The 27750-nt window shown below is 37.8% G+C and overlaps 14 protein-coding genes across 14 annotated transcripts; 7 read left to right on the top strand and 7 right to left on the bottom strand.

Moving 5' to 3' along the window:
- Positions 1-272: 272 nt before the first annotated feature.
- Positions 273-1871, top strand: PRP19 (E3 ubiquitin-protein ligase PRP19; the record flags this gene model as incomplete). Its single annotated transcript, XM_071050487.1, has 1 exon — positions 273-1871. One exon carries the CDS (start codon positions 273-275, stop codon positions 1869-1871), a length of 1599 nt encoding a protein of 532 aa, XP_070908733.1.
- A 1521-nt stretch (positions 1872-3392) lies between these two features.
- On the top strand, positions 3393-4310 carry RNJ42_00318 (chalcone isomerase domain-containing protein; the record flags this gene model as incomplete). The annotated part of the gene is made up of 1 exon (XM_071050488.1): positions 3393-4310. The coding sequence occupies one exon, from the start codon at positions 3393-3395 to the stop codon at positions 4308-4310; it is 918 nt and encodes a 305-aa protein (XP_070908734.1).
- A 137-nt stretch (positions 4311-4447) lies between these two features.
- Positions 4448-6733, bottom strand: RIX1 (Rix1p; the record flags this gene model as incomplete). Its single annotated transcript, XM_071050489.1, has 1 exon — positions 4448-6733. The coding sequence occupies one exon, from the start codon at positions 6731-6733 to the stop codon at positions 4448-4450; it is 2286 nt and encodes a 761-aa protein (XP_070908735.1).
- Positions 6734-7181: 448 nt separating this feature from the next.
- NDC80 (kinetochore-associated Ndc80 complex subunit NDC80) lies at positions 7182-9272 on the top strand (the record flags this gene model as incomplete). The annotated part of the gene is made up of 1 exon (XM_071050490.1): positions 7182-9272. One exon carries the CDS (start codon positions 7182-7184, stop codon positions 9270-9272), a length of 2091 nt encoding a protein of 696 aa, XP_070908736.1.
- A 218-nt stretch (positions 9273-9490) lies between these two features.
- On the bottom strand, positions 9491-12106 carry SSL2 (TFIIH/NER complex ATPase/helicase subunit SSL2; the record flags this gene model as incomplete). Its single annotated transcript, XM_071050491.1, has 1 exon — positions 9491-12106. One exon carries the CDS (start codon positions 12104-12106, stop codon positions 9491-9493), a length of 2616 nt encoding a protein of 871 aa, XP_070908737.1.
- Positions 12107-12780: 674 nt separating this feature from the next.
- On the top strand, positions 12781-14364 carry CCT2 (chaperonin-containing T-complex subunit CCT2; the record flags this gene model as incomplete). The annotated part of the gene is made up of 1 exon (XM_071050492.1): positions 12781-14364. The coding sequence occupies one exon, from the start codon at positions 12781-12783 to the stop codon at positions 14362-14364; it is 1584 nt and encodes a 527-aa protein (XP_070908738.1).
- Positions 14365-15074: 710 nt separating this feature from the next.
- AXL2 (Axl2p) lies at positions 15075-17525 on the top strand (the record flags this gene model as incomplete). Its single annotated transcript, XM_071050493.1, has 1 exon — positions 15075-17525. One exon carries the CDS (start codon positions 15075-15077, stop codon positions 17523-17525), a length of 2451 nt encoding a protein of 816 aa, XP_070908739.1.
- A 360-nt stretch (positions 17526-17885) lies between these two features.
- On the bottom strand, positions 17886-18647 carry REV7 (Rev7p; the record flags this gene model as incomplete). Its single annotated transcript, XM_071050494.1, has 1 exon — positions 17886-18647. One exon carries the CDS (start codon positions 18645-18647, stop codon positions 17886-17888), a length of 762 nt encoding a protein of 253 aa, XP_070908740.1.
- Positions 18648-19272: 625 nt separating this feature from the next.
- Positions 19273-19755, bottom strand: TPM2 (tropomyosin TPM2; the record flags this gene model as incomplete). The annotated part of the gene is made up of 1 exon (XM_071050495.1): positions 19273-19755. The coding sequence occupies one exon, from the start codon at positions 19753-19755 to the stop codon at positions 19273-19275; it is 483 nt and encodes a 160-aa protein (XP_070908741.1).
- Positions 19756-20069: 314 nt separating this feature from the next.
- TMA108 (Tma108p) lies at positions 20070-22895 on the bottom strand (the record flags this gene model as incomplete). Its single annotated transcript, XM_071050496.1, has 1 exon — positions 20070-22895. The coding sequence occupies one exon, from the start codon at positions 22893-22895 to the stop codon at positions 20070-20072; it is 2826 nt and encodes a 941-aa protein (XP_070908742.1).
- A 492-nt stretch (positions 22896-23387) lies between these two features.
- MAY24 (May24p) lies at positions 23388-23810 on the bottom strand (the record flags this gene model as incomplete). The annotated part of the gene is made up of 1 exon (XM_071050497.1): positions 23388-23810. One exon carries the CDS (start codon positions 23808-23810, stop codon positions 23388-23390), a length of 423 nt encoding a protein of 140 aa, XP_070908743.1.
- A 276-nt stretch (positions 23811-24086) lies between these two features.
- Positions 24087-25307, top strand: URN1 (Urn1p; the record flags this gene model as incomplete). Its single annotated transcript, XM_071050498.1, has 1 exon — positions 24087-25307. One exon carries the CDS (start codon positions 24087-24089, stop codon positions 25305-25307), a length of 1221 nt encoding a protein of 406 aa, XP_070908744.1.
- A 341-nt stretch (positions 25308-25648) lies between these two features.
- SUE1 (Sue1p) lies at positions 25649-26059 on the top strand (the record flags this gene model as incomplete). Its single annotated transcript, XM_071050499.1, has 1 exon — positions 25649-26059. The coding sequence occupies one exon, from the start codon at positions 25649-25651 to the stop codon at positions 26057-26059; it is 411 nt and encodes a 136-aa protein (XP_070908745.1).
- Positions 26060-26639: 580 nt separating this feature from the next.
- On the bottom strand, positions 26640-27164 carry NCE102 (Nce102p; the record flags this gene model as incomplete). Its single annotated transcript, XM_071050500.1, has 1 exon — positions 26640-27164. The coding sequence occupies one exon, from the start codon at positions 27162-27164 to the stop codon at positions 26640-26642; it is 525 nt and encodes a 174-aa protein (XP_070908746.1).
- Positions 27165-27750: the final 586 nt, after the last annotated feature.

Below are 27750 nucleotides of genomic sequence, written 5' to 3' on the forward strand. Positions count from 1 at the left end.
GTCCCACCGCCAAAACCACCCACCCACCCCACTTTTTCTGTTTTTGATCTCTTTCGTATACGAATCCCGTGCTAAGTGATGTGTCACGGAGCAGAAAAAATGGAGATCTACTTGTACGTGGGAGTGGTGTGCAGTTACGTACAAAGGGATGTGTGAGTGGGTGATATATTGGGAAAAGTTTTTGGTGGTTTCAAGCTTTTATATCAACTATCTGTCTCTCTGTCTCTTTGACATAAGCATTAGGGATCAAGGTGGGGTGAAAAAGAAACATTATGTACTGTGGTATTAGTGGTAAAGTGCCGAGAGTTCCTGTGCTGTCTCCTGTGTCTCGGTGTGTGTTTGAGAAGACGTTGGTGGAGGAGTATGTGAGGAAGCACGGAAGGGACCCTGTGAACGGGAAACCGGTGACCCTGGAGCAATTGATACCCGTGGACGTTAGTGAGTCGCTTAACCTGGTGAACGCTGGCAACAGTGCCACGCTGAGCACGAACTATAGCATACCGAGTCTGCTCTCCACGCTGCAGAACGAGTGGGACGCTGTGATGCTGGAGAACTTCGAGCTGAGGAAGAACGTGGACACGTTGATGAAGAAGCTGTCGACGGCGCTGTACGAGCGTGATGCGGCTAAGAAAGTGGCATTGAGGGCGGCTAGTGAGCAGAAGAGGTTGCAGAAGGAGCTAGACCAAGTGGTGCAACAGCTGGTCTCCGCGGCTCCTGTGTCGGATGATGAAGAACAAGAAGAGCAAGAATGGAAGAAAAGAAAGGTCTCAGCTGCTTTGGCTGTCGTGGATTCAAATTTCTCCGATGATCTTCTCAAGAGCTCAATTGAGTACTTGCAAGAGACAAAACCGTTGCTTAAACAGAGTAATATAAAAAGGGTAAAGGATATTAAGCTAGCGACGATTGAGAATCGGTCTCCAGAACAACTATCAGATGTAGTTTTCACTTCCCTGTTGAAAGCTGATAGGCTGAAGTCGATGGCACTATACAAAAATGCAACTGTTGATATTATTGATGGTTCGGGAGAGAAGACCTCTGAAGACGTGAGTTCCTTACTGCAAGCAGAAAACAAAATTGAGCTCGCTGTCCCAGGTCCAGAAAAATGTATTATAATGAAACTGTTAGGAAACAAAATCGGAGTTTACAATGCGGACACAAACAAAATGGAAGTTTCACAGTTAGAGATACCTGATGGACGTGAGATTATCTATCTTTACTCTCATGAGTCGGTAAAAGCAGATCACTGTCTGTGGGTAGATAACTACGGTGATATTGGTTACTTGAGCTTGGATGGGAAACAAGACGTTAGAATAAAGAGGATCGAGGAAGAATCCATAGTTAGGTACTCTATAGCACATCTACACAAAGATGGTGTACTCCTAGCCCTCGGAAATGAAACAGCGATAGAAATATTCAATCTCAGCCAACCAGAAGAAAAACCTATAGTATTTAATATTGGAAGTGAAATTCCCCAAGGTGATAAGATTACAGATGTTAAATTTTGTTCTAACGGTTTCTTCTTAATTGTTGAAGTTGACCATAGTAGCTTACTAACCTATGATTTGAGAAAACCCCAAAAGGACATTGCTGCAGAAACTGTTGATATTGAAGGTAAGAAATGGGACTTTGATATAACGGGTAAATATCTAGTTCTAGCCAATATCCAAAATGAATCTGAGGTTGAGTTGAGTTTCTTTCAGTACGTGAAAAATAGTAAGAAATGGAACCCAATTGATACAAAAAAATTAACCCTGGATGAAAAGGTTGGTAACGAACTATCTAGTTGTCACCTACTATCTAATGGTTCTTCTTCGAGCATCTTGTTATCGCTAGAATCCAAAATAGTCGACTTAACTATTGAATCAAATTAAAATGCGTTACTCAATTGCTTGTTTTAGTTATTTAAATATTCTATTGCCCTTTTTTTCAAAATCATTTTATAGACATTATCAATATTAATGAATCGAAGATTTTTACATATTTACAAAGAAAGCTCAGTTTTTTCTTATTTTAACGTTTTGTTCTCCGATCGTATCAGTTAACCAAAGCAAGACATCATAAATAATGCTTACATAGTGATACATCAAACTTTCAGAACAGCTAAATAACTCGGATTCACTATCTATAAATGTTTGAATTATTTACTAATGAGATATAAAACTGGTATAACATGTGAAGATAAGTACTTTATGAAATCATTCACCACGAACGCCTTTAGAAGTTGGCTGTAATTCTGTGTAGAAGAGAAAAAAGCAAACGTATTATAAAAAGATACATCGACTGAAACTATAAATTCATTAGAGGTACTAGTAACTATTATATAGAACAACAAATTATAATAGCTAATGAGTCTTACAGAGGAAGAGAGATCTGCTCTCAAAGCGAAGATCAAAGCAGCCCTTGATCGGAAATGTATGTTTGATTTTTAATTTTCTCTTATTTTTAATTTTAATTTTTGAATGTTATCATTTGCAGAAGAATATACTAACTGAAAACCTTATACAATTAAATACTATGCAATTGCTTCATTTTATTTAATATTTATTTTAAATACAGATGACGAGGCAAAAAAAGAATGTGACATTATCGTGGCTAAAACTGATGAAGCGCTAGACCAAGTTGCTAATTCAAGACCCAACACGGATCTAAGTTTGCGTGAAGCTCTCGATTTGGAAAGTAAGGGTATTACCCATACTTGAATACATTGTCAATCGCAAAAAAGAAATCTTTATATTCTCTTTACCTTTTGACACTCTTTTTACCAGAGAGTCGCTCACTACCCTGTACCAATACTTGGACTGCCAAAATAAGATAACTTAAACGATGAACAAATGCATATTACTTCTTCCATTGTTCAAACGTCAATTTAATTACAAAATCTAAACGAACATTCCGCAAATTGAAAAATATGTCATGATTACTAAGCGGCCTATTCTGGAAATTGGGTTGACATCAAGGACATTTTTTTTATAAATCCTGTACGGTGTTTTCTGTCCTTGACTACAGGTTTTTCTGGGCTTGTCGTGCCGACTCAAAAAAGAAAGAAGAGCCCATTTAGCATAGTTTGAACAATGGGAAGCTCTTAGACATCGACTGAGCGTAATCCTCGAGCTAATTGTCCCTAAAGGAAAAGGATACAATTTGGAAATTAACAGAAATTAGTGGTGAAGAATCTAATAGATGAATCTCTAACTCCAGTTTTGATAAGTTCTCTCTTTCAGAACTGCTGTTAGGTTTTTTTGTCTTCACCTGTACTGTCACTTATTTAAAGTGGATCGTTCACGGAATAAAGATTTATTTTCCTTTCAACAATTCCTTTTACCTTCTATTCTGTAAGGAGATCATAATAAGAATAAATAATAGAAACTATCAATAGATAAACAAAAACTAAAATGCTAAGAACTATAGTTAGAAGGCCTCTATTGAGAGGCAGTGCTGCCATCAGGGTTAAACCTGTGAGCTTCATTGGCAGAAGACTTCAATCAACTGCTCCACAAGCTAAGAGCCAGAAGGTGTCCAATTCGTGGACCGTCTCCGGTTTTGTTAGTGCTGCAATAATTGCTGGTACTTACTATTATACCAAAGACATGGATCAACATGAAAATGATGGCAAGACAGTACACGTTGATGATTCAGTTACTCCCTTCCCAGTTGTGTTATCCAGTCCGACCTACCCTGTTTCCACGAAGTACGATCTCCTAGGTTCCGGTATCAGGTCAGTATCTATCCTCACTTTCAAAGCATATGCTCTAGGTATCTACATAGCTAGGCAAGATAAGAAGAAAGTTGCTGAGGTTTTAGACTCTAACTTTTTGGCCAAGAATTTCATTGATTTGGACCCAACTAAGTCGCATGCCGAAAATGTTAGAGTTGCCCTAGATGACCCAGAAAAGTCCAGAATTGTGATTGATAACCTATTAGACAGCAATATCAGACTGGTTGCTAAACTGACCCCAATTAAAAATGCATCTGCCAAACTTTTGAAAGACGGGATTGTAAAGAACGTCCAAATGCACCCAGATGCGGCAAAGAATGAAAATACTCTTGCTGATGGTATCAAGGAAGTTGAAGAAGCTATTAACATCAAGGGTGCCGTTCCAAAAGATGATGACTTCCTAATGGAACTGCTTAGCGATGGCTCCTTGCAATTCTCTTATTATAACAGAAGAAAGGATACTATCACTGAATTGGGTAAAGTGAATCAACCTCTAATTGGTAAATACTTGTTTGCCCAATACTTGAGTGGTCCTCATCCTGTCTCTCCAGGTACCAAAGACCAATGTGCTGAAACTTTGGCTTCTCTGGTATAGATCACTTTAATGATAAATTCTTATGATATAATTTTTTTTTTTAACTATTCAATTCTAGGTTTATATGTTACAGAGATAGCTTCTATATATCAAAAGAGTAATGTCCGATTTTTTTAAGTAAGTTATATGCCTACGATTCATTCATCGTCATCATCAGATAATTCAATAGCAGGAATTTCGAATTCAGAATCTTCATCATCATCATCTTCAGTGTTTTTATTATCATTAATATGAACATGTACAGGTTCTGATTGCGGAGCCTCAATCTTTGTTTCAGTTACTTTAATGCTAACAGTGTTGTCACCTTCTTGGATTTTAATCTTCTTAATATGTACTTCTTCTTCACCATCGTTGTCATATTCTCTCTTCTGGTCAACGACTGCTGAAACATCATTATCATATTGCACTGTTGGAGCCGACTCATTTTCAACTAATACAGGCACATTAGTAATTGATGCAATAACCTCGCTCTCACTTTGCTTTCCATGTTCAGTATTATGGGACTCTTCGTTGCTGATGTCCTCTATTTCTTCTTCAATTTCATCTGTTACCTCATTTTTCATCTCAGCATGATGGATGATGCTCATTGGTAATCTCGGGTGGCACAACATGTCAAAAACATTATCAGCGGTATCCTTCAATAGCGTTACTGCCATAGGCAAAATTGAAATTCTTTCATTACCAGGTTGGATAACTAAGGTTCTCAATAGATCAGTAAAGGTAGTTGGAATGGTACCGGTGGACTGTTTATAGTATACTGAGCTAGTAATAGCATATTTTGTTATTTTTGTCATTTGCGATGTTGGTAGTTTTTGATTGGCAACTAGATTAGTCAAAAATACATTTATGACGTTGTAGGTTGACTCATCACAGGATAACGTGAATTGAGAACTGTTAACAAACAGATCAGAAAGAGTTCCCTTTTTGGTGTCCTTTTTAGATTTGGTCTTAACACCACCAGCTTGTTGACTGTTGTTCTCCCTTTGACTTTGGAAAACGTTTTCAATTAAAGAGTTATCTTCAGTTAAATATAATCCGATATCAACTAGTTGTAATAGAATATTAACATCATGATACTGATGGCCCATACCTTTCATTAGTTCTTGAATAATTTGATATATAACAATGAAATCATGCTTCAACTCCACACACCTCTTATAGTCAATGTTAGTGGTTTTAGGCTTAAAAGGAATGAACAAGCTTAAGGAATATAAAATATCTCTGGAGTAAGTTAGACAAAGCCTACCGAATTGCTTAGTCATACTATCGTACAGTTGAACACCAATGAACTGAACACGAGACAGCATAATTTGTATTGTTACTGTAAGCTCATTATCACGACGTAATTCACGTTTCATTGGAACTAGTTTTGGAGTCATACTCAGTAAAACTTCGCATAGTATATTCAATCTATCCATAGGGATTCTAATGGTATAGCTTGTTGGAAGTGAAATGAAACTGGTTAACAGAGATGACAGAACAGCTAGCCTTTGAGGTATAGCAAACAAAGTGGTCGCTTCATTCATGTCCAAACTTAAAGTAGGGAAAATGGAGTTGTGGCCTTCGATATCAGAGAATTCAGGTAGCCTTGAAAGAAGATTATTAATTTCAACCTCTTGGCTAAAATCCAAAATTTCACCACATAGTTCTACTAGGGGCTTGAATTCAGCCAAGATTGATATCAAACCCTTGACCCAGTTTTCATCTTGGAAGGTCTTGTGATGAGCTGAATGTTCATCAACTTGTTTCGTGGTCTGCGCTTTCGCAAGGTGCAAGTATGCATAACTGTCACAAATCAATCTCTGCGTATCCTTGTTGAAAGAATCGAAATTTTTAGTCAATTGGTGAACTAAAACAGACCTCAGCTTATTAACAAAGGGTTTAAAAGTGGTTGTATGTTTGAACATCAGTGTTCTAATTATTGGCAACGTGCTAGCTGGCTCATATTGAGACAAGTTTATCAAGGTAGGGATCACTGCTTTTAGTTTTGGAACCAAGGACTCTCTAGATAAACTTGGTTTATTTCTCATCAAATCCATAATAATTGAAAGACAATCCAACAATGATTTCAGAACAACATGGCCTTGCGCATCCAAAGAGTTAGTCGACCTTTGACTGACCTTAGTTTCAAACTTCTGGTACACAATATCTAAGAGTTTCCCACCATGGATCATCAACACCAATGGGTTATACGCACAGATTACCGTAGCAGCATGTGCACCTTTCCAGATATCATAACTTGCATGAGAATTGAGAAGTTTCTGAATCTTGGTCACTAAGAGAGCCAAATCAGTCTTCAACAACTTCTCATCGACGTACTTCTGAGATCGTAGTAATTTCAATATATTCTGGAACTCATGGCCAGTAGCATCAGGCAGTTGTTTTGCCAGTACCGTAACAGGCAATATAGAATCAGTAGACATGGTTTTATTTTTGAAGCAACTACTTTAGCCCCTGTGTCAAAGAAGTCAATTGAAACAAATGATGAAAACTAAAACTAGAACATTACCTTTATATTACTTCACAGATTATTCAATAGTGTGTATGCGATGAGCTATGCTCATCGCAAAATTTCAAATCGCACAAACTGAAAAATTTCACATCATAATATACGTAAATCACACGACTATTCCATTTTTCAAAAAAATCAGAAGTATCACGTGATTCTTCTATTTGTCTTTTAAAAAAAAAATTTCGTGTTCCGTTTGTTTACGCAAGATCACACACAAAAATGATGGGAAGGGACCAACACATGCAATAGGGTTTTATTGACTAGAAAGTGTATTAGATCGTGATTTGAGTATTGTATATGCTTTAATTAACCACTTGAGCGCTTGCAATTACACATAAGATAAAGAAATATTTAGGCAGATGCATGATGAGCGTGGTGAGGAGAACTCTGTTTTGAGTCGGTTGAATCCACACCAATTTACGTCGCAGATACCTCAGCATCCGCTGTCTCAGAACATACAAAAGAGACGAAATAGTGCTAGTAATGGTCTTAGTGACATGATCATGAATAGTATAACGAAACAAGCCGTTCCAAATAATGGGAATATAAGCAAAAACACAAAAAGGTACATGAGGTCGACGGTTACTGGGGCATCTGGTGTTCTCCCTAGTGGCACTTCTCGTGGTAAAATGTCACACTCTGAGCTTCCAAGCAATTTAAGAGCGAGTTTACCGGCTATAGAGAGAGATATTGCCTCTTCAACACAGAATAGACACGTCGCCCCCTCCCAACAATATACCAGCGCAAGAGATCCTCGACCACTAAGAGACAGGAATTTTCAAAGCGCTATTCAACAGGAGATATTTGACTATCTTACGCAGAACAAATTTGACATTGAAATGAATTTTCCCATCTCTCTTAAAACATTGAAACAGCCTACTCAAAAATCGTTTGTTGTCATCTTCAAATGGCTCTATAGTAGGTTAGACCCTGGTTACGTATTTACCAAATCTATCGAGTATGAAGTATACCAAGTACTAAAAATTTTACAATATCCATATCTTGAGACAATTAATAAATCACAGATATCTGCTGTCGGTGGTTCTGGTTGGCCTAAATTTCTTGGAATGATTCATTGGCTCGTTATAATTAACACCAAACTGGATAAATGCTTGGCTAAACTAGATCAAAATCTGTTAAATCAACAAACCGAAGAAGTTACAACTTTAAGTAAACCAGTCGAAAATATTGAAGACCAAGATGTGCGACTTGAAAAATATGAACTCATGGTGGAGAGACTCTTTATCGACTACATTACTGAGTCCTATAAAACGTTCCTAAGCCTGAAAGATGACTATTCAGAACATATGTCTGAACTTGAACATGGATTCGATAGATTTTTACATGTTATAAAGCTAGATATCGATAACATACAAATTCAAAATGAAAGCTCATTTAAACTTTTTGAAACTACTAAGAAGAGGATTGAGGAGTTGAAGATAGCTAGAGAAAAGTCATTAGCCTTAAATGGAGATGTTGGGAAATTCCAGGAGTATATAGATACCATGAAGTCTAAAAGCGAGGAGTGGCCAACTAAATTGGAAAATATTGAGGAAGAATTGAATGAGAAAAGGACCTCCATAAAGACCATAAACGATGAAATTCTCACTTTAGAGCAAAGTCTTCAAAGTAAAGGACTTTCTGTGGAACAGATCGAAGAAAAAAATAATGAGAAAACCAGCTTGACCAAGGAACTTAGTGAAATTGCAGAAGCGGCTGATGAATTAGTGAGTCAAGTAAAGAGTAAAAAAATTGAAACAGAGAAAATATATCATACTTTCCAAGATAGTATACGTCAATATAATGAAATATTATTGGATTTTGCATCCTTAAGGAGTGCCCTAAATCACAGAACGAATACTGAGGAATTAAAAATTCATCTTCCTGAACATATTTCTGTTCCCAACACCCAAAGCCCATTAACCATTAACCAGCTATTCCCCGACATGTCGTCAATGAAGGATAACTATAAACTTAAATTATCACTGCTAAATGAGCAGATAATTTCAAGAATAGAAGACATGAAGGTTGAAAATGGAAACTTAGAATCAATAATACAAACGATTAGTGAAGAAATTAATGTAAAGAGTAAATCGAATGATAATCTAGAAGTGATGTTATCGAAAATGAACACCGACCTAAAAAATGTAAAACAAGAAAATAGAACTCATATCTTGTCTCAAAATCTTGAAATCGAGAAACTTGAACGACAAATTCTGGATGGAAATAAAAATTTGGAATCGAAATTAGCTGAGGCAGAAAATCAAGTAAAACAATTAGAAGAAGATAAGAGAGATTTAATAGATAAAAATGATGCTGTAAAAAATGAACTTTCAAAGAAGATTAAGAAACTAATAGAAGAAGCAAATGAACTTAGATCATCTGTGAAGGATTCAACAAGCAGGTTAAATGAAGTGATAATCAAAGAACTGGAAGAACTTGAGATATGATGTTTTAGCGTTGTAACTTTAAAAAATAATATTCTTTAGATAAATATTTAGCGAATTAACATATCTCTCCTGCATTCATATATAGTACTCCTTAAGCATCTTAGACCAAATTCTCCAACAATAGAATTTTTTTATGTCTATTGTGATAAATGCTTTAAATATTGTCTATATACCATATTGCTCTATATAAAATCCGAAGAGTTATTACAGTCCGTTCGTTACCTTTTTAGGTTCTTATAGTACATTTTACGGATCAGTGGATGATGGTCCTTCAGATCCTTAGCCTTTGTACTATATTCCATATAAGCCATATCTTCACCACCTGCTAGACCAGCTAATGAACCTTCACCTCTCATGGCCTTAGATTTCTTGTATAACTTTCCGCCACGACCAATCGAGTTATCAGCATCATCACCAATCTCAATACCAGCAGCCTCTTCGTTCTTCAAAAGGACTTCCTGCAACAACTCCCTACGCTCTCTTGCAGAGGCATAAGCTAAGTTTGGTAAATTCTCCATTCCGTGCAAATGTGTAATAACTTTGAACGCATAACCTTGGTCCACTAAAAAGGCCTGCCTTTTTGTAGAATAGTACATTTCTTGGGTATCCTTTGACACTAATGAGTAGAAAAATGCATTGAAACCCTCATCATTACGTCTCTTCGCTCTTAAAATTCTACCTAATCTTTGAGCTTCCTGACGACGAGAACCATAGTGAGAAGATATCTGAATTAGGCAAGTTGCTTCTGGTAAATCAATTGAAGTATCACCAACCTTAGATAAGAAGATTGTATTGATTTGGTCATTATATTGGAAATTTTGTAAGATATTCATACGCTCTTGCTGAGGTGTAGAACCAAAAATAAATGGCTTACCTAATTTAAGAGCATATTCCTGAAGGGCATAAACGTTGTCAGAGAATACAATAATTTTATCACCTCTTCTCTCATGGTATTGAATTAAGAATTGGCAAGCTTGAAACTTGGTCGGATTCATAATATATAACAACATCCTCTTTCTGGCATTTTCTCTCAAGTATTCTTGGTAAAATTCTGCTGTCATTGGACACCACACCTCTGCACATTGAACATTAGCGATATGACCCTTCTGGGACAATTCCATCCAATTGGCTTCGTATAGTTTAGGACCGATCAAAAAGTTTAAATCACTAATCTTGTCATCTTCTCTAACTAAAGTGGCAGTCAAACCTAACTTTGCGTGGGCCGCAATTGCAGAAACAACTCTACGGAACATAGCTGCAGGAACGACGTGAACTTCATCAAGAATAATAAAACCCCATTCTCTACCAGTTAAGAAATCCATAACTTTTTGAGAGTCATGAGACCTATTTCTTGTATTAGCAACCATGGAATAAGTCGAAACGACAAGACCGGCCTCTGTTTGAAACATTTCCTTGTTATCTGAGGTAAAGACAGCACAGTTTTCTGGCTGCAGTGTACACCATTGCAAGAACTGTTGTCTCCACTGCATGACTGACACCGAAGAAGTACACAATACAATAACGGATTTTTTAATGGTACATGCAGCTGTGATACCAACAAGAGTTTTACCAGCACCACAAGGTAACACAATAATACCACTTCTGGCACGACCATTACCAAACATTTTACTCAAAGATTTTTCTTGGTATGGTCTAATTTGTGTAGAGGGTTTTAGGTCAATGTCCAAATCTGGGTTTCTATGATCGTTTCTGAAATCGTATTCTTCTAAAACAGGATAGTCAATCTCTTGACATCTTTTCTTGACAATTTCAACTGACTCGTTAGATATTTCAAAAGCGTGTACTGCATCTATATCGTCTTCATTTTCTTCATCTTCTTCACCACCTTCGCCAACCACTGCTGAAAACATTGCCTCAACGTCATTCGGATTGATTTTATTTTGATCCACTGCGTTCCCGTTCAGCCCGTTCTTTTGTTGCTGCTGCTGTTGTGAAGATTCACCATCTATACGTAGTGGGCCTATAATGGCATCCCTTAGTAACATTTGTAATATATCTGCTTGAGTTGTTTCCACGAAATATCTGTTGTGTTTAATAACTAGTTTAACTTTACCATAAGAAATAGTGGCACCTTTGATGAAATTAATTATAGACTGCGCCACAGGAACTTTTGATAATCTATCCAACACTGATATTATATCGTCAGTTTCTAAACCAACTGACACTGCTGCATATAGGGAATAAGCTGTAATCTTGTATTCATGGATGTGTGAAGGTCTACTAATAGGTTCAGCAATAGTAACTAGGAAATCTTGTGCCTGTTCTGCCAATGGAGAGAAACTTTCCAGGATGATTCTACCATCGCTTGGTGAAATCCAAATAGGTCTAGAAGCATGATCTGGCCTTAACTTCAGATAACTGAAATCATGAGACCTAAACATACTTGAAACAGTATCTGGAACGAAGTCAGCCGGTATATCATTATTTGCATCTCTCATCAGGTCCTTATCTTTCATTTGGTCATACCCAGTAGTACCTATTTTACTCTTATTACCTGAATTTGCGGCAGCGGCGGCGGCGGCAGCACCTTTCTTTCTTCCTCTAGGTTTGTTCGTTAGTGGTACTGTACTCATAGTCTTCTCCTGAGGCTCATCAACACCAGTAGTCATATCTTTAGTCAATCTATCGTCCTCATTCAGATCATAGTCGGCATCTGCATCTATGTCTTCATTATCATCCGTAGCTGCTGATTCATCATCATCTGAGAAGAAAGATTCTTGCATCTGGGGAAACACTCTTCTAGCCTTATGAACAACTTGCTCCTCATCATCCTCATCCTTAATAACCTTATTATTAGCCTCTACCTCAGTCATCCTTGGTTTTCAGTATACTCTCAGTTACCTTTATGGAGTTGTGATCTTTGTTAAAATGAGAATAACGGAATTTGTTATCCTGTTCTAATCGAAAGGCCTTTTGTATTAAAATAAAAGGTGGCGTAAAGTTGAATTATAGATGTAGTATTGATCTATACTTCTTTCACTTGCTAAACAAAATCCTAGCGTTATGGTACTCCTCTGCTAGCAAAACTTGATAATTACTACTTGCTATGTGCCAATATACTAAACAACTACTTATAACTTCGATTAGTTTCGATGTCTCTGAGTTGGGCATTACAAATGTCCATTTTATTACTAATAGTGTGATTTTTTATTGAGTGAGGGTGAAAATTGTTTAAAGCAGATGACCCCATCGGTAATTAAATACGGAAAATACCACATGGTATATACGAATATACGTTAATACACGTGGTTAAACACAATATACGGTAATTGCATGTGACTGTAGAACATATTATACGATAATATCACGTGGTGGCGATGGGGTCTTGGTGCTGGAAAAAAATTTTGTGTGGGAAGAAAGCACCCGGTAAGGTGAGATTGAGTTTTTTAATAGTATTTGATGTATGCAAATATATATATCAACTGTCATTGTTCTATCAATTGGATAGTAAAGGTAGACTACCAGGCTGTGAAAAGGAATTAGAAGTATGAGTGTTAATATCTTTGGGGATCAAGTTACTGAAGAGCGTGCTGAGAATGCTCGTTTGTCGGCGTTTGTCGGTGCCATCGCGGTTGGTGATTTGGTTAAGAGTACGTTGGGTCCAAAGGGTATGGACAAGTTGTTGCAAAGTGCATCTAGTGAGCAAGCCCTAGTTACCAATGATGGTGCTACTATCTTAAAATCTATTCCATTGGACAACCCCGCTGCGAAAGTGCTTGTTAACATCAGTAAAGTTCAAGATGATGAGGTTGGTGATGGTACCACTAGTGTAACTGTTCTAAGTGCAGAACTACTAAGAGAGGCCGAGAAGTTGATTGAGCAAGCCAGGATTCACCCACAGACGATTATCGAGGGGTTCCGTCTAGCATCTGGCGCGGCTTTGAAGGCATTGGAAGCTGCTGCTGTAGACAATTCAGGTGACGTAGAGAAATTCCGTAATGACCTTGTGCATATTGCTAAAACCACACTTTCTTCTAAGATTTTATCGCAGGATAAGGACTACTTTGCTAATATGTCGACCGATGCTATTCTGAGACTTAAGGGCTCCACCAACTTAGAGCATATCCAAATCATCAAGATCCTGGGTGGTAAGTTATCAGATTCTTTCTTGGACTCTGGTTTCATATTACAGAAGAAATTCGGTAACAACCAACCTAAGAGAATTGAAAATGCCAAAATTCTAATAGCCAACACTGCTTTAGATACGGATAAAGTAAAGATTTTCGGAACCAAATTCAAGGTTGATTCTACTTCTAAATTGGCTCAATTAGAAAAGGCTGAACGTGAGAAGATGAAGAGCAAGATTAATAAGATTTCCAAGTTTGGTATCAACACATTTATCAACAGACAACTAATCTACGACTACCCAGAACAACTATTCACAGACATGAACATTAACTCTATAGAACATGCTGACTTCGAAGGTGTTGAAAGACTAGCACTAGTAACTGGCGGTGAAGTTGTGTCCACGTTTGATGAACCAGAAAAATGTAAACTAGGTGAATGTGATCTAATTGAAGAAATCATGATCGGTGAAGAGACATTCTTGAAGTTTAGCGGCTGTAAAGCCGGTGAGGCTTGTACCATCGTCCTGAGAGGTGCCACTGACCAAGTGCTAGACGAGGCCGAGAGATCTCTACATGATGCCCTGTCTGTCCTTTCACAAACCACGAAGGAAACTAAGACCGTTCTAGGTGGTGGTTGTGCGGAGATGGTCATGTCTAAGGCAGTAGATACCCTAGCACAGAACGTAGACGGTAAGAAATCCATAGCTGTGGAGGCTTTCGCAAGAGCTCTAAGACAACTGCCTACCATCCTGGCTGATAATGCTGGTTTTGACAGTAGTGAACTGGTCTCAAAACTAAGATCTTCCATATACAACGGTATCTCCACCTCAGGTCTTGACCTAGACAACGGTACAATCGCCGACATGAGAGAACTCGGAATAGTAGAAAGTTACAAATTGAAGAGAGCAGTAGTCTCTTCTGCCTCAGAAGCTGCCGAAGTCCTACTAAGAGTGGATAACATCATCCGTGCTAAACCTAGAACTGCTGATAGACAACGTATGTAATTGTAGATACTTAAAGAAATAATTTATTAATATCGTTTTCCCTTCTTTCTTTTTTTTTTTTTTTTGTTTCTCCCTCTTCGCACTCAGTTTCTTCCTCCAAGAACCCCTTACAAAGTTCTATTTTTATTCATTAAAGCTCATTGACATTGTGTTATCAGCAATCAACAACCGTCTGCTCTATTTTGGGAAACGTAAGTGCTATTTTTAATTTTATATCGACTGGCTGCCTCTATGCTGATTTTCGTGGTTTTGTGCTAAAAATACATTCACGAAAAAAATGTTGTGCGGATTCGTCTAAGCAAAAAACGGATGCGAAAAATTTCGCTTCCCACCAAACTGAAAAATTACTGAAAATACCCATTTCGTGATGGGCTGTCACTCTGTTGAATAAGTTTGGTTATTAGTTGGGAAAACACCAAACTGATGAACGGTTAAATGGTAGTGCACTCCCTTCTCTCACGAAAAAAATCGTAATTGAAGAAACACCAAAATGAGTTCTTATTAACCCAAGGGTACAGGGTGTAAAACGAAGCAAAAGAAATGAAATAATATATATATAGTGCCAATTGACTTGGGAAAGAAATTTCCCTTTATTAGTTTGATTAAATTGCCAAACGTTCTTCTTTTTTTCCTTCTTGATTTTGAAATTCTTATTTCACTACAATCAAGCAATAAAATAATTAAAAGAAAACGTATAATATAAATAACAAATGATTAAAACATTACTACTCATATGTGGGCTTTTAAGTTCTGTAGTTCTCGCTGCACCGTATGAAGCATACCCTATTCCTAAGCAGCTGCCGCCTGTAGCTCGTGAGAACGAGCAATTTTCATTTCTGATATCGAATGATACATACAAATCCAACGTTGATAGCACGGTACAGATCAGTTATAACGCATATAACTTGCCGGACTGGCTGAGTTTCGACTCTGCAAGTCGAACAATACAGGGAGTACCGACATCAGACCTCTTTAACAGTGACAATGAGGTCAATTACTTCAATTTCATTCTTGAAGGTACGGATGAGTCCGATCAACAGAAGCTGAATGAAACCTATCAATTAGTTGTGACAAACAAATCTCCTATAAAGGAATCATCTAATTTTAACCTTTTAGCGTTGTTGAAGAATAGTGGTTACACTAACGGTAAGAACGGACTTATCCTGACGCCTAATGAAGTTTTTAACGTTACTTTCGATAGATCAGATTTCGAAGATGAAAACCCTATAGTGGCGTTCTACGGTAGAACCAATCAGTATAATGCTCCTTTGCCAAGTTGGCTCTTTTTTGATTCAAGCAACTTGAAATTCAGCGGTACAGCACCAGTAGTGAACTCTAACATCGCCCCTCAGACAACCTATGATTTGGCTCTGATAGTAACTGATATCGACGGTTATGCTGGCTTCAAACTTCCCTTCGAATTGGTGATAGGTGCCCATACATTGACCACTTCTATTCAGAATACGCTAGTCATCAATGTTACTGAAGCCGGCAATTTCTCATACCCAGTGCCATTGGAATATGTATACTATGACAACGAACCAATATCTTCTAGGAGTTTTGGTGATATTCAACTTATCAACCAACCGTCTTGGGTCACTCTAGATAACGATACCGTGGTAGGTAACGTTCCTGAAAATTTGTTAAAGGAGGCTAGTGGCCCAGTCGGTAACTTCTCTGTGATGGTCCACGACATCAACGGTGATGTTATCTACTTAAATATGGAGGTGGAAGCCACAACTAATTTGTTTGCAACAACCTCGCTGCCAAATTTAAATGCTACTCGCGGTGAATGGTTCTCCTACAACTTTTTGCCATCTCAGTTCACTGATTCGAATAACACTGATGTTTCTGTAGTATTCCCCGATAGTGCACAAAGTCATGACTGGATCTCATTTGCCTCCCAGAACCTAACATTAATGGGAACGGTTCCCGATGACTTTGTTAACTTAACAGTTGGTGTGGTGGCCTCAAAGAATTCTCAAACTCAGCAAATTGATTTCAATATCATAGGTATGGACAAGTCGATAAAGAATACAACTAATATAACATCTTCATCGTCCATTTCGAGAAACTCTTCACTATCACATACTTCGACAAGTAGTTCAAGTACAAGCGCTACACACAGCAGCACTTCATCTGCATCACTAACTAGTACATCAGCAACCAATACTGCAACCAGCTCTGCTGTTGTTGCACCCGTTGCAAAGAGTACCACGAAAAAATCTCACTCTACAGCTATTGCCTGTGGTGTAGCAATCCCTTTAGCAGTAATTGCTATAGCCGCAATCATTGTGTTTATGTTACTAAGGAAAAAGAAACAGGATAAGAAAAGACCTGATGAAGAACAATCTCCTAACATCAGCCATCCAGATCCAAATAATCCTGCCAATCATCCAAATCAAGCAGCTACCTCATTATCAAATCCATTTGAGGACGATAACGACATTAATTCAGCCGAGAGGAGATTAGATATGTTAGATGCCTTGAAATTGGATGAAGTTTCATCTACGGATTCTGATACATCTACTGTAAATGAAAAAGCTAGCGTATACACTGATGCACTATACAATGGTAGTAGAGACTTACTTCTGGACAAAAAAGAAACTAATAGTACCTTCCTTGAACCTAATATGAGATCATCATCTGTGTATGTTGATAGTATTCCAGCTAAGTCGAAATCCTGGAGATACACACTAGATTCTATCAACAATACACCTCAGCCTGGTGGAATCAGAGATAGTTACAGTTCTCTAAACACAATTTCCACTGCCCAGTTAATGGATACCACTCTTTCTGAGAACAATGATATCCCAAAGGATCCAAGAAAATCAACTCTTGGCTTGCGTGATTCAGTCTTTATGGGAGGTCTAAAAAACAAACATAGTATGATGGGTGCTACAGGAAAGTTGCCTAGTAAAAATTCTCTTTCCTCAGACCCTGTATTAGAGGCTCCAAGTGAAAAGACACCAACAACAGTCTCGAGTTCATCAACTGATGATTTCGTACCAATTAAAAATGGTACTAACTACGAATGGGTATCCAAAAGTAGCCCAAACAGAAAGCCTAGTGAGAAGAGATTTGTTGATGTCTCCACGAAAAGTAACATCAATGTTTCCCAAGTCCAAAATTTTGAAGGTCACAGCCCTGAGCATATTTAAACCTAGGGATCAAAAACACAAACTTTAGTTCAATACAATAGGAACGTTAAGAGGCTGGCTCTCTTATCCATGCACATTACTTATAGATACCGAGGAGGTTTCTCTTCCTTTCATTGTGGTCCTATTCATATTTTCAACATGTTTGCTACTATTATGCATCCTACCGATTCATAAATAAACATCAATATCCAAAATCGAAACCGCTTAATAGGTGGATTTCACATATTGAAAATATTGATATATGTAATATTATCTAATAATTCTAACAATAATTCCATCTTAATAATCCATTAATGTCATTAAACCAATCTATAGAAATTACAATTTATTATATTTTACAGTGTGATGTCAGATATATAATTAAGTTAGTGATCCTAATGTCAATTCGGAATTTTCAGCAATACCTTCATCATGATAAACTTGACTTAGACCCTTATTTGGCATTAGTAACCTCTCATTGAACTGCTGGATACGTATCGAACCCCACTCACAACCAACCAGAGATGTGAGTTTCAGCTTTGGCTTGTAAAAACCTGACGTCTCAACTGGGTCAGGAAGGTTCTGATCCTGATAATATTTAACCCAAGAATTGTCTCGCTCGAATTCAGTGACTTCTTCGGGAGAGAATGTCCTGTTGGGGTCCGTAACCATTTTAGTACCGAGATTCATTTCCACGGTATCAATAATCAAATCAAAAATAACCGTATCATCACGAATTTTGACAAGTTTCTCCATATAGATGATGAGACTGTTAAGACTGGACCGAAACTCGTTATATACATCAACTTCATCAGCAGCAGATATACCGGCTGGCTCTTCACCATGCTGAAACTCACCAAAATCAAGCACATACCGTTCAACGCACCATCCGGTCTCCTTAGCCACGACACATATATTCAGCCGATAAACATGCTCTAGCTTTCCCATGATATCCATAATAAACTCCTCAATGTAGTCATTCAGCCCACTGTGCCTCGTAATAGGCATATATTGCGGTAGATTGAAGCCATGGTACGTGGTGAAAGTAAAAGACGATCGAGGATACACATTCCGATGACAAAGAACTAGGTTAAGGTAACATTTCAGGTATACACGCATCCATTTCGCAATAAGTGGGTTCATACATCCATCTGTATGCCTATTAGCCGTCTTTGTCCAAGCTACAGTTAGGTTATATGTGTATGTCTTCCTTATATATATAAAGCCCAGAATATAAAAGAGAGATCACGAGAAATAACGTAATATATGATAAAATGTAGCAAATGTATAAAACTATAATCTGACTTTATATATTTCGTTTTATTATTATTATTATTATTATTAACTTCCTGAAGAGAAACTATTCTTTTTGGGTCAGGATATTTGCTAAGCAACAATGGAGTTAAAATCATGTTTTTGTGAGCTTCTTTTGATAACTATAAGGAAGGAAATATAGGAAATCAACAGAAGCCAAAACAGAAATAAAATTTACAGGATAAAAAATATGGATGCAGGCAAAGTTAGTAGTTTTAAATAAAAAAAAATTCAGCCCAGCTTGCACACCCACATCTTCCTTCCAATGCTGGCAAATTCCTTATCTAAACAAAAAAATAATACCTTGCTAACAATAGCAAGACCAGCATAGCTATTGCCCACCAATATGATGACCTACGGAGAGCAGTTAGGCTTTGTACTAGATTTATTTCTTCTTTAGTGTCTGGTTGGGTGTCGTTATGTTTAGATTCTTTCACTTCACCAGCATCCGTAATCATAAATTTGCCAAATCAGCGATCTCTTCCAATTCCTTCTTGACATCTTCGTACTTGGTATTAAGCTCCTCATATTTCTTCTCCCAGTCATCACGTTCCTCTTCCAGGGCGACCAGCTTCCTCTCAAGTTGCTCAGAGTTCAACTCGGCCTCCTTAAGTCTTTCGGTAGTCTCCTTCAATTTAGCATCTGTCTCTTCTAATTCATCTTCCAATTGCTCGTTCTTCTTGGTGTAGTTCTCATTAGTGACCTTGAGCGTAGAGGAGTCCTCCGCTAGCTGTTTAGACTCAGCTAGACCGGCTTCCAATTTCTCTACTTCTTGATCCAGTTGCTCATTCTTCACAGTCAAAGACTTGATCGTATTCTCCTTATCTATGTTATCCTGCTCTAGCTCCTTCAATTGGGACTTGACTTCCTCATATTTCTCCTGCCACGTCTCAGCTTCTAACTTCAAATTGTTCAGCTTCTCTCTCACTTTATCCATCGTTCTAACGTCACAGATCCTTATATCTTGATTACAAAATATGTTCAAAGACCATAAACAAACAAACAATTTCTAGGATCAATGTATATTGAATCTTTAAACCCCACTCCTATTAAATATGAATAAGGCCCAATCGAATCAAAAGCCAACAATGCCTGAAACCCCTTCAACGAGTCCTTTACCCGGAAGCCAAGTATCGTGGTTTACGGACTATACGACCCATTTGAATCATATTGCGATTAAAGACTGATATTTATTTTAAATACACATACACTCAGCTACTATATATGTAACTCTTGTAACTGGAGCCACCTTTACAGTTGTTTCTTGACATCCTTAGAAATAACCTTGTTGTCGCGTGTTTGGGTTTTGACCATTCCCCATACGCTCTCTAGGTCAATGTTATCACCTAACTGTTTCAATTTGGCAGCCACGAACTTGTCTATCTTCCCTTGAGAATCTCCGAACATCTCAAATACGTATAGTGTAATGGAGTTCAATTGGATTCTTAGTTTTTCTGCGGATTGGGCTCCTTCTCTCATGGATTTCCTAGCCCATTGATCGTAGTGCAATTCAAACCATTTCCAGACGAGGTCACGAATAGCTGTCCCTGTCTCTTTCCCAGATTCATTTGTAGCCGATCTGTTAGATGTGGAGAGTAAACCAAACATGGCCCTGTTAATACCTTCAGAATCTATGTTTGTGGTAATGAAGTTCAGAACTTTAGAAATGATCTCTTCATTTCTAGAGTAGGCCAGGTTTTCAATAGCCAGATTTTGGATAATTACGGAGGCGTCTGTACCAGAGGCCACGTTTTTATCATTCATTATTACATGATTAGAAATACCTCTGGCTGATTTAACCAACTCAAAGAGTTTCTTCCATTGCTTGACAGTTTTGAAATGTTTGGAGGTAAGTGTGAATACACTACCTACCATACCTAATGGAACACATTGTGCAGGCCCAGTTAACACATTTTTGTAGTAGCGGTCGGCTAATTTAAACACATTATGGTTCTCATCCTTTGTATCTTGCATCAAAAAAAATATATCATCTCTAACCTTAATTTCTGAGTCAGAATAATCCATTCCAGTAAAATCAGAAGGCCATTCAATCTTTTTGAGCAATGGATCAATGAACTTATTAGCCAACTTAGCTCTTTGAGCAACTCCAAGAGAGGTATGAACACGACGCAGAATCTCTAGCGCATTCGACAAAGAACTCCAATATTTTGTGATATCAATTTCAGATTCAGTTGCAATTGCATTGATTATTTTTAGAACACCACTAATGTGTACCTCCTTTTGATACTTGGAATCTCCGATAAAGTGAGTCATATCTACAAAAACCTTTGAAAGAGCGGCATCAGGAAGCTTGCCCTCCTTCATGTTGTTAATGATAATCTCATACTGTCTGTCAGATTCATAAGATACTCTGTAATAACCTTGTGAGTTTGAATTAACTGCTAAAACTTCACTATCTAGAGACAGCGATCTATCCGTCAACAAAATATTCTTTTCGTCATTGTTACCACTTGATTCGAGCATAAACAATGGGATATAATATGGAACATCTTCAAAATCAAGTTCATCTTCATGTTGAGGAACATAACGATGCTGTGTGAGTTTTGACTTACCTCCGCCCATGGACTCGACACTAACAATTGGCAATCCAGATGTTCTAGTCCAGGAAGTATAGAACTTAGTGATGTTTTCGGATTTCAAGAGTTCGCCAAATTTACTAAATAGGTCAATGGGCTTGATAGGTTTTTCGTGGAACGCAACACTATCATCCTTTATTTGTTTAAAGATTGCTTGGAAGGCATCCTTTAGGGTTTTGGACCCAATTGTCAATTGCATGGACCTCAATATAACAATACCTTTATTATAAGAGTGAGGGTCAAAGATTTCATGAGTGTATATGTTTTTAGGATCTTGGCTCTTTGATGTATTCAGTTCATAAATACTCTTAGAACCCAAGTGAGAATCAGCAACCATTGCATTTTCTACTTGTTCGTTCAAGTAATCATCGGAATTCCAGTAATTGGGTAGGTCTCCATTATCTTCTAATAATACAGATGAGCACCAAGTAGCAAATGATTCATTGAACCAAAGATGAGACCAAGAATCAAAAGATACATAGTTACCAATCCATTGATGAACCAATTCATGGACGACCAATTGATGTACCTGCTTACGTATACCTTCATTTCCAAGCATAGAAGGAGATAGCAGTAAATGATTGACTTGAATAGATATCATCCCGAAATTCTCCATGGCCATATCAGAAAGGAAAGGAAGCAGAACAATGTCCAATTTTTTCAATGGGTAGTCGAATCCAAAGTATTCGCTCACTATAGGCAAGTACTTTTTCATAATATCCAAGGAGAAGGTAGCTTCTTCTACTCTCCATGGGGCATATACTGCTAGATCAACGTTATTACCACCAATTTCTGTGAAAGTCGTAATCTTCTTGAAATCACCAATAGCAAAACCAAATAGTGATGTTGCCATCTTTGGAGTTCTATCGAAGCGTGTGGTAACCCATTCCGTACCATTTTGTTCTGAATCCTCAGTAGAAGCCACAGCAGTGTTAGAAACCGTAGTAAACCTCTTCAAGGTCTTGATAGACAGCTGATAACTACACTTAGAAGCTAGTTCATCCACACAGGGAAATATATGTCTGGCAAAAATAGGTTGACAGTGTGTGGAGATAATAATGTTGTCTGACTTGGAACTATCAAAATAACCTCCCATGTAGTTGGTCTTGAATAGACCAATGGTCTTCTCCCTATGAGTCTTTGCCTCGCTGACTTTACCAAGGTACGTGATTTCCAATTTAGAATCGTCACGTACAGGCAAGCTTGATTCATCGTGGCTCAAGACAATTTCTTGGTTTTCCTTGTTGTATTTAACATTGAACCCTTTAAACGCATCACTTGCGTCGCCACTAACCAATTCTGCAGACAGAACCACTAGATCAACTCCATTTACTTTAAATTCCTTAGGAAACTCGGTTATATCAGCCACTCTTAGCTCAATAACAGCCTTACCCTTGAAATTAGGCTTCGTTGGATCAATTTCAAGATCCAAAGTATAGTGTGCCGGCACAACTTTCCCTAGAGACAAATTACCATCCATATTTTGTATATATTGTGATTATGTCTTTCTCAGTGTTTTATAGCAATTGATGCAATGTGTATAATTACAGCAATTGACACCCCAACTGATATATTACAACTGCTATTACTGTTGCTCGTTCCAATATGACTGCAACTTTTCGACTGAGCCCATCGCACTAATTTTTTTCTTCAAAAATAAAAAACATCGAAAATTCATCGATTCAAACAATTGCTTAGAAAGTCCTGCACAACCTGATATATTGGTTATTGTACTATACTAATGAATATTCATATCTTGCCATTTAATAGGGTCACAGTGGTTGATGCAATCGTGGCTTACTGTTTGTAAAATATTTGATCACACACAGTGGTTACACTAGCGATAACGTAGCCGAACCTTGTCCAAAACCATGTTACAACAGTGTCCCCGCACAGTTGAGTGTCCCTGCACAATTGAGTGACCTTGCACAGTTGAGCAAGCTTTTCATGTTATCTTTTACATAGTTTCTTCTCATAGATGTCTTCCTATTTTCGATGTACTTTTAGTAACATCCAAGAGGATCTGCACTACTGCACAACACATTGGGATCCATGTGGACATTGCAAAGAGACCACTTCTGTATATAGCTCCTATTAGAAACCCCATAACCGTACCCATTATTATGGCTTGCACCCCGGCGTATAAGAGGTAAAACCCAGCGATCCAGAGTCCCTTACCGCGATTCCAATGATTCAAACTCGCAATACCACCGGCAACAGCATAAAAAGCACCGTTAAAGATAAACGTCCAATACAACGTGAACTTCCAGATATCAGAAACAAAATAGAGGAATGCAGTATCATATCTCCTGTTGTTGATCGGCCAGTACAACGACGGGAACGATGGTGTGCTATACCCGATCGGGACATCCGCATAATTGATAAAATTCTTCATAGCACCCTTCTTAACAAAACTACCGTATAATCCTAAAGACTAATTTAAATATACCACTGTTATTTGTGTTTCTTATACCTATATTCTAAAACTTTAGACTATAGTTATTGTTTATAAGTCAGCCTTACCCTTCTATTAGAGAAGAGTCCTCTTAAGCACTGAAAAAAAAAAATTTACTAAAATATCACCTCATCACCTGAAATTTGCGATGAGCTTGGGTACTGGGAAGGCTAGAATAGTTTAATTCGTGGTTATTAGGGTGGTATATAGGCAAGGATGAAGGGCCAAGATATATGGAAGGAATACCGAGCTCCGGACGGCAGGAAATACTACTATAATGCGAGGACTAAAGAGACGACCTGGACTGTACCTGAGTATAGAAGTAAACCGAAAAGGAGAGATAATGTGTCTGAAGTGAAGGCCTTGTACAGCTTCGAGTTGATGCATTCTTGGCAGTTAGTGGTGTTCAGCGACGGTACCAAGAGGTATCGGTCGGGCCCATCCGATGATGACTATGTGGATGACCTTGTTGACAAGTCAAGCCAGAAGCTTCTTGGCTTTATTGATCAGGACCGGGTCAATTATCTGTGTAATATGTTGAAGAAACCCAGACTAGACGACGACAAGTGTAAGCAACTTTATGAAGAGATCAGGGACGACATTGAGTTTATAAAGGCTGATTTGGTTGAGACTGAGTTAGATCCTGAGGAGGTCAAACGACCCAAACTGGACGAAAAGAAACCAGTTACTACTCTCCTTGCTGGGTATAGTTCATCAGATTCCGAGGAAGAAGAAGAGATAGACACGGAAGAGAAACCAGTTGAGTTAAAGAAAGAAGAAATGAAGCAAGAAGAGGAGAAGGTTGTGAAACCAGATGAAAACACAGAAGTCGATACTAAGTCTGTAATGTTCGAGTTATTTGAGAAGCATGGATTGAACAAGTTCTCCACCTGGAAGAGCGAGAGTCGCAAGATCAACCAAGACCCGTTGTTCTTCACTGTTATGGACGACAATATTAGAGAAGGCTACTTTGAAGAATGGTGTGAAGACAACCGCATAGAAGGAAGTGATGAACATTATGAAGAAGAAGAAGAAGAACTAGAACCTACAAAATTCCACTATTTATCACAGTTGGTAGCCAACTACGATATTAAGCCCGACACTATACCCCAGGATATAATGAGAGATAAGAAACTGATAAAAGAGTACCGTATTAAAGATTACACATCTAAACAGGACCAAAAGCAGTTCTTGACCAAAATGTTAGCCTGGTATAAGCATCTGTCAATAGAAGCAAGAAAGGACATGTTTGAGCAATACTTATCCCGACAGAAACTGGACCATTTCCAAGTAGAGCCACAGGCAGACGTAGAGTCCCAGCTTTTATCGCTGGAGAATAAGCTCCATTTACCAAGAACCCCACAGGACTTTGAGTACTACGCCATTGACCTGCGTTCTAAACGTGACCTCATTATTGCACACCTCTCAAGGGGATAAAAAGATAAAGGACGGGGGAGAAGGTAATCAACTGCACATCGTTGTTTTAAGGGTGAAAGCTAACGTAGAGCGAGAAACCCGGGAAGATCAAGGGAATATTACAGTTCAGGTTGATTGCACCCCTTGTGGAAGGGGACTTGGGCATTACCGGGTAAAAAGAAAAATTGAATGAGTTTAGTGGTTTGGTAAAAGGGTAACCACTCTATCTAAACCAGCCGATACTTCCGGGCCTCCATCTTTTAAAATTTGTGAACTTATATTAATGGGGGTACTATCTTTTTATTTTAAAGGTAATATTAAATATTATTATTTGATCGAAATGCAGAAGACAGATAACGAAGATGAAACGTGTGAGTGAGATATTTAGGAAGTTGCCCAGGGTGCCCATGACTAAGTACCTGGAGAACCGGTTACTGAGCGAAGACATGTTGTATAACGGGTACAGGCCTATCCTGTATCCTATGCGAGAGAACCCGCTATTGAACCATAGTAATGTGCGAGAGACGCATTTCTATGAGAAGCCCGAGTCGAAATCGAGTGCGAGGGCGGATGAGGGTGTGAATGAGTTGTTATATGGGAGACAAGGTAATGGAGGTATAGCTACGATGGGCGTACGAAAACGCATCGATACTGGGAAGTTGCAGATCGGAATGTCATATAGTATAATGGGGATGGAGTATTATCCCGAATGGGAGAAGATACCATATAACGTTAAAAAGCATTTAAAACCATATTCAAAGAAAAAGAAGTAAAATAAAGGGATTAATTCATTATTTAAGGGTATTTAATAATATAAATATATAGCAAAAAGAAGAAAATACAATAGATTTACAGAATTTCTTTCTTTATTTCGACTAGTTTTTTTTTTTTTTAAAAATTAAAAGGGTATATTGTTTTAAAAGAGCTGGGGATAGAGAATTATTAATATAACTAAAAAAAAAAAATTAATAAAAGGGATTTTTTAAAGAAATAAAATAAATAACTTCATTTCTTCTTCTTCTTTTTTTTTTTAAAGAAATTATAAATGCAAAAGAAGAGGGTGTTATATTATAATACTGTTATTATAAATCCTCTAAAATTGGCGAAATGGATATGGGGGGTTGGATGATTTAATTAAAAATTAGTAATACTGGGTAAAAAAAAAAATATGGGCAAAGAAAAAAAAAAATTTTATTATTTTCTTCTTTTTTTGTTTAAAAATGGATAAGAAAAGATTTTTTCTTATTGTTAGTTGTGAATATATTCAAGTTTTCTTATTATGATTTTTTTTTTTTTTTTGAAATTATTTTATTTTTTGTCTTGTGGTGGTAAATATTTTTTTTCTTTCCTTTTTTAAACTTGAGAAACGGTTGGGACACCAACTTCAGCAGCGTTTCTTCTTCTTCTGATGAACTTGTTACCGAAAGCACCGTTAGAGAACAAGTTCAAGGCGGACATGATCATCTTAGCCAAGAAGATGGCCATGGAGAAGTAGTAGAAGGCGATGGCAGCTTGGGCCTCACGACATCTTCTCTCAGAACCTTGGATAATCTTGGTCTCTCTGTCCAAGTATCTCTGGTTGTTACAGCTGTGGGCTCTGATACCGACAGCCAACACAGTACCGGCAGTGAAGGTGAAGGCGAAGTTCAAGAAGTCCAAAGTGAACAAGACCAATGGCCAAGCCAATGGCTCGAAGAAGTTAGCAAAGACACCGTACAAACTGTCAGAGAAAATACCATAGGCAGATGTAAACATACAGTAGTTCACACGAGAGGAATGTCTAGTCCTAGTAGCTATCAAGTCAGAAACCAAACCAATGGTAATAACCAAGAAACAAAAGTTCACTATACGTAGTAAATTGTCAGTAACAGCCAACATCGTTATATTATATTGTTAATTTGTAGTTTTGTTTTTTTTTAATCTGTATTGTTTATTTATAGATAATACTATTTAGTGTACTTTCCGTCTTTTTCGTCTTCCAACCTAAACCATCCTCAAGCATTTCTGGCTTTATATATATAAAAAATTTTTTTCCTCTCTCTCTCTCTCTCTCCCATCTCATTCCCTAGTTCCCTAATAAAACTCTCCCCTTTCACAGAAAAATTTTTCTTCTTCTCTTTGTTTATTAGTTGTTATTGTTTTTCTTATTACAGTGTCCTTGTTTGGTACGGGTGTTTCTACAAGGGGAATCCCTTTTTTTTCTCTCTCTCTCTTTCGGGAGCACCCTTTTTTTTTTCACCGCTTTGTCTACGGGTTACTCAGCGATGGTCTCTATGTGTGTGTGTGTGTGTGTGTGTGTGTGTGTGTGTGTGTGTGTGTGTGTGTGTTCTGCGTGTGTGTCTGTGTATGTCTAACTATGTCTCGCACCGTTGTTGTGGTATTTCCGAAAGGGGTAGTACAGGGGTTGTCCGTGTTTGTCCCGTACGTGTCATCGTCCTGCGTCCACTGTCCTGCGGTCCACTGT

This window comes from Nakaseomyces bracarensis, assembly GCF_045282275.1.
Source record: "Nakaseomyces bracarensis strain CBM3 chromosome Unknown Scaff2_0, whole genome shotgun sequence".
Taxonomy (NCBI): domain Eukaryota; kingdom Fungi; phylum Ascomycota; class Saccharomycetes; order Saccharomycetales; family Saccharomycetaceae; genus Nakaseomyces; species Nakaseomyces bracarensis.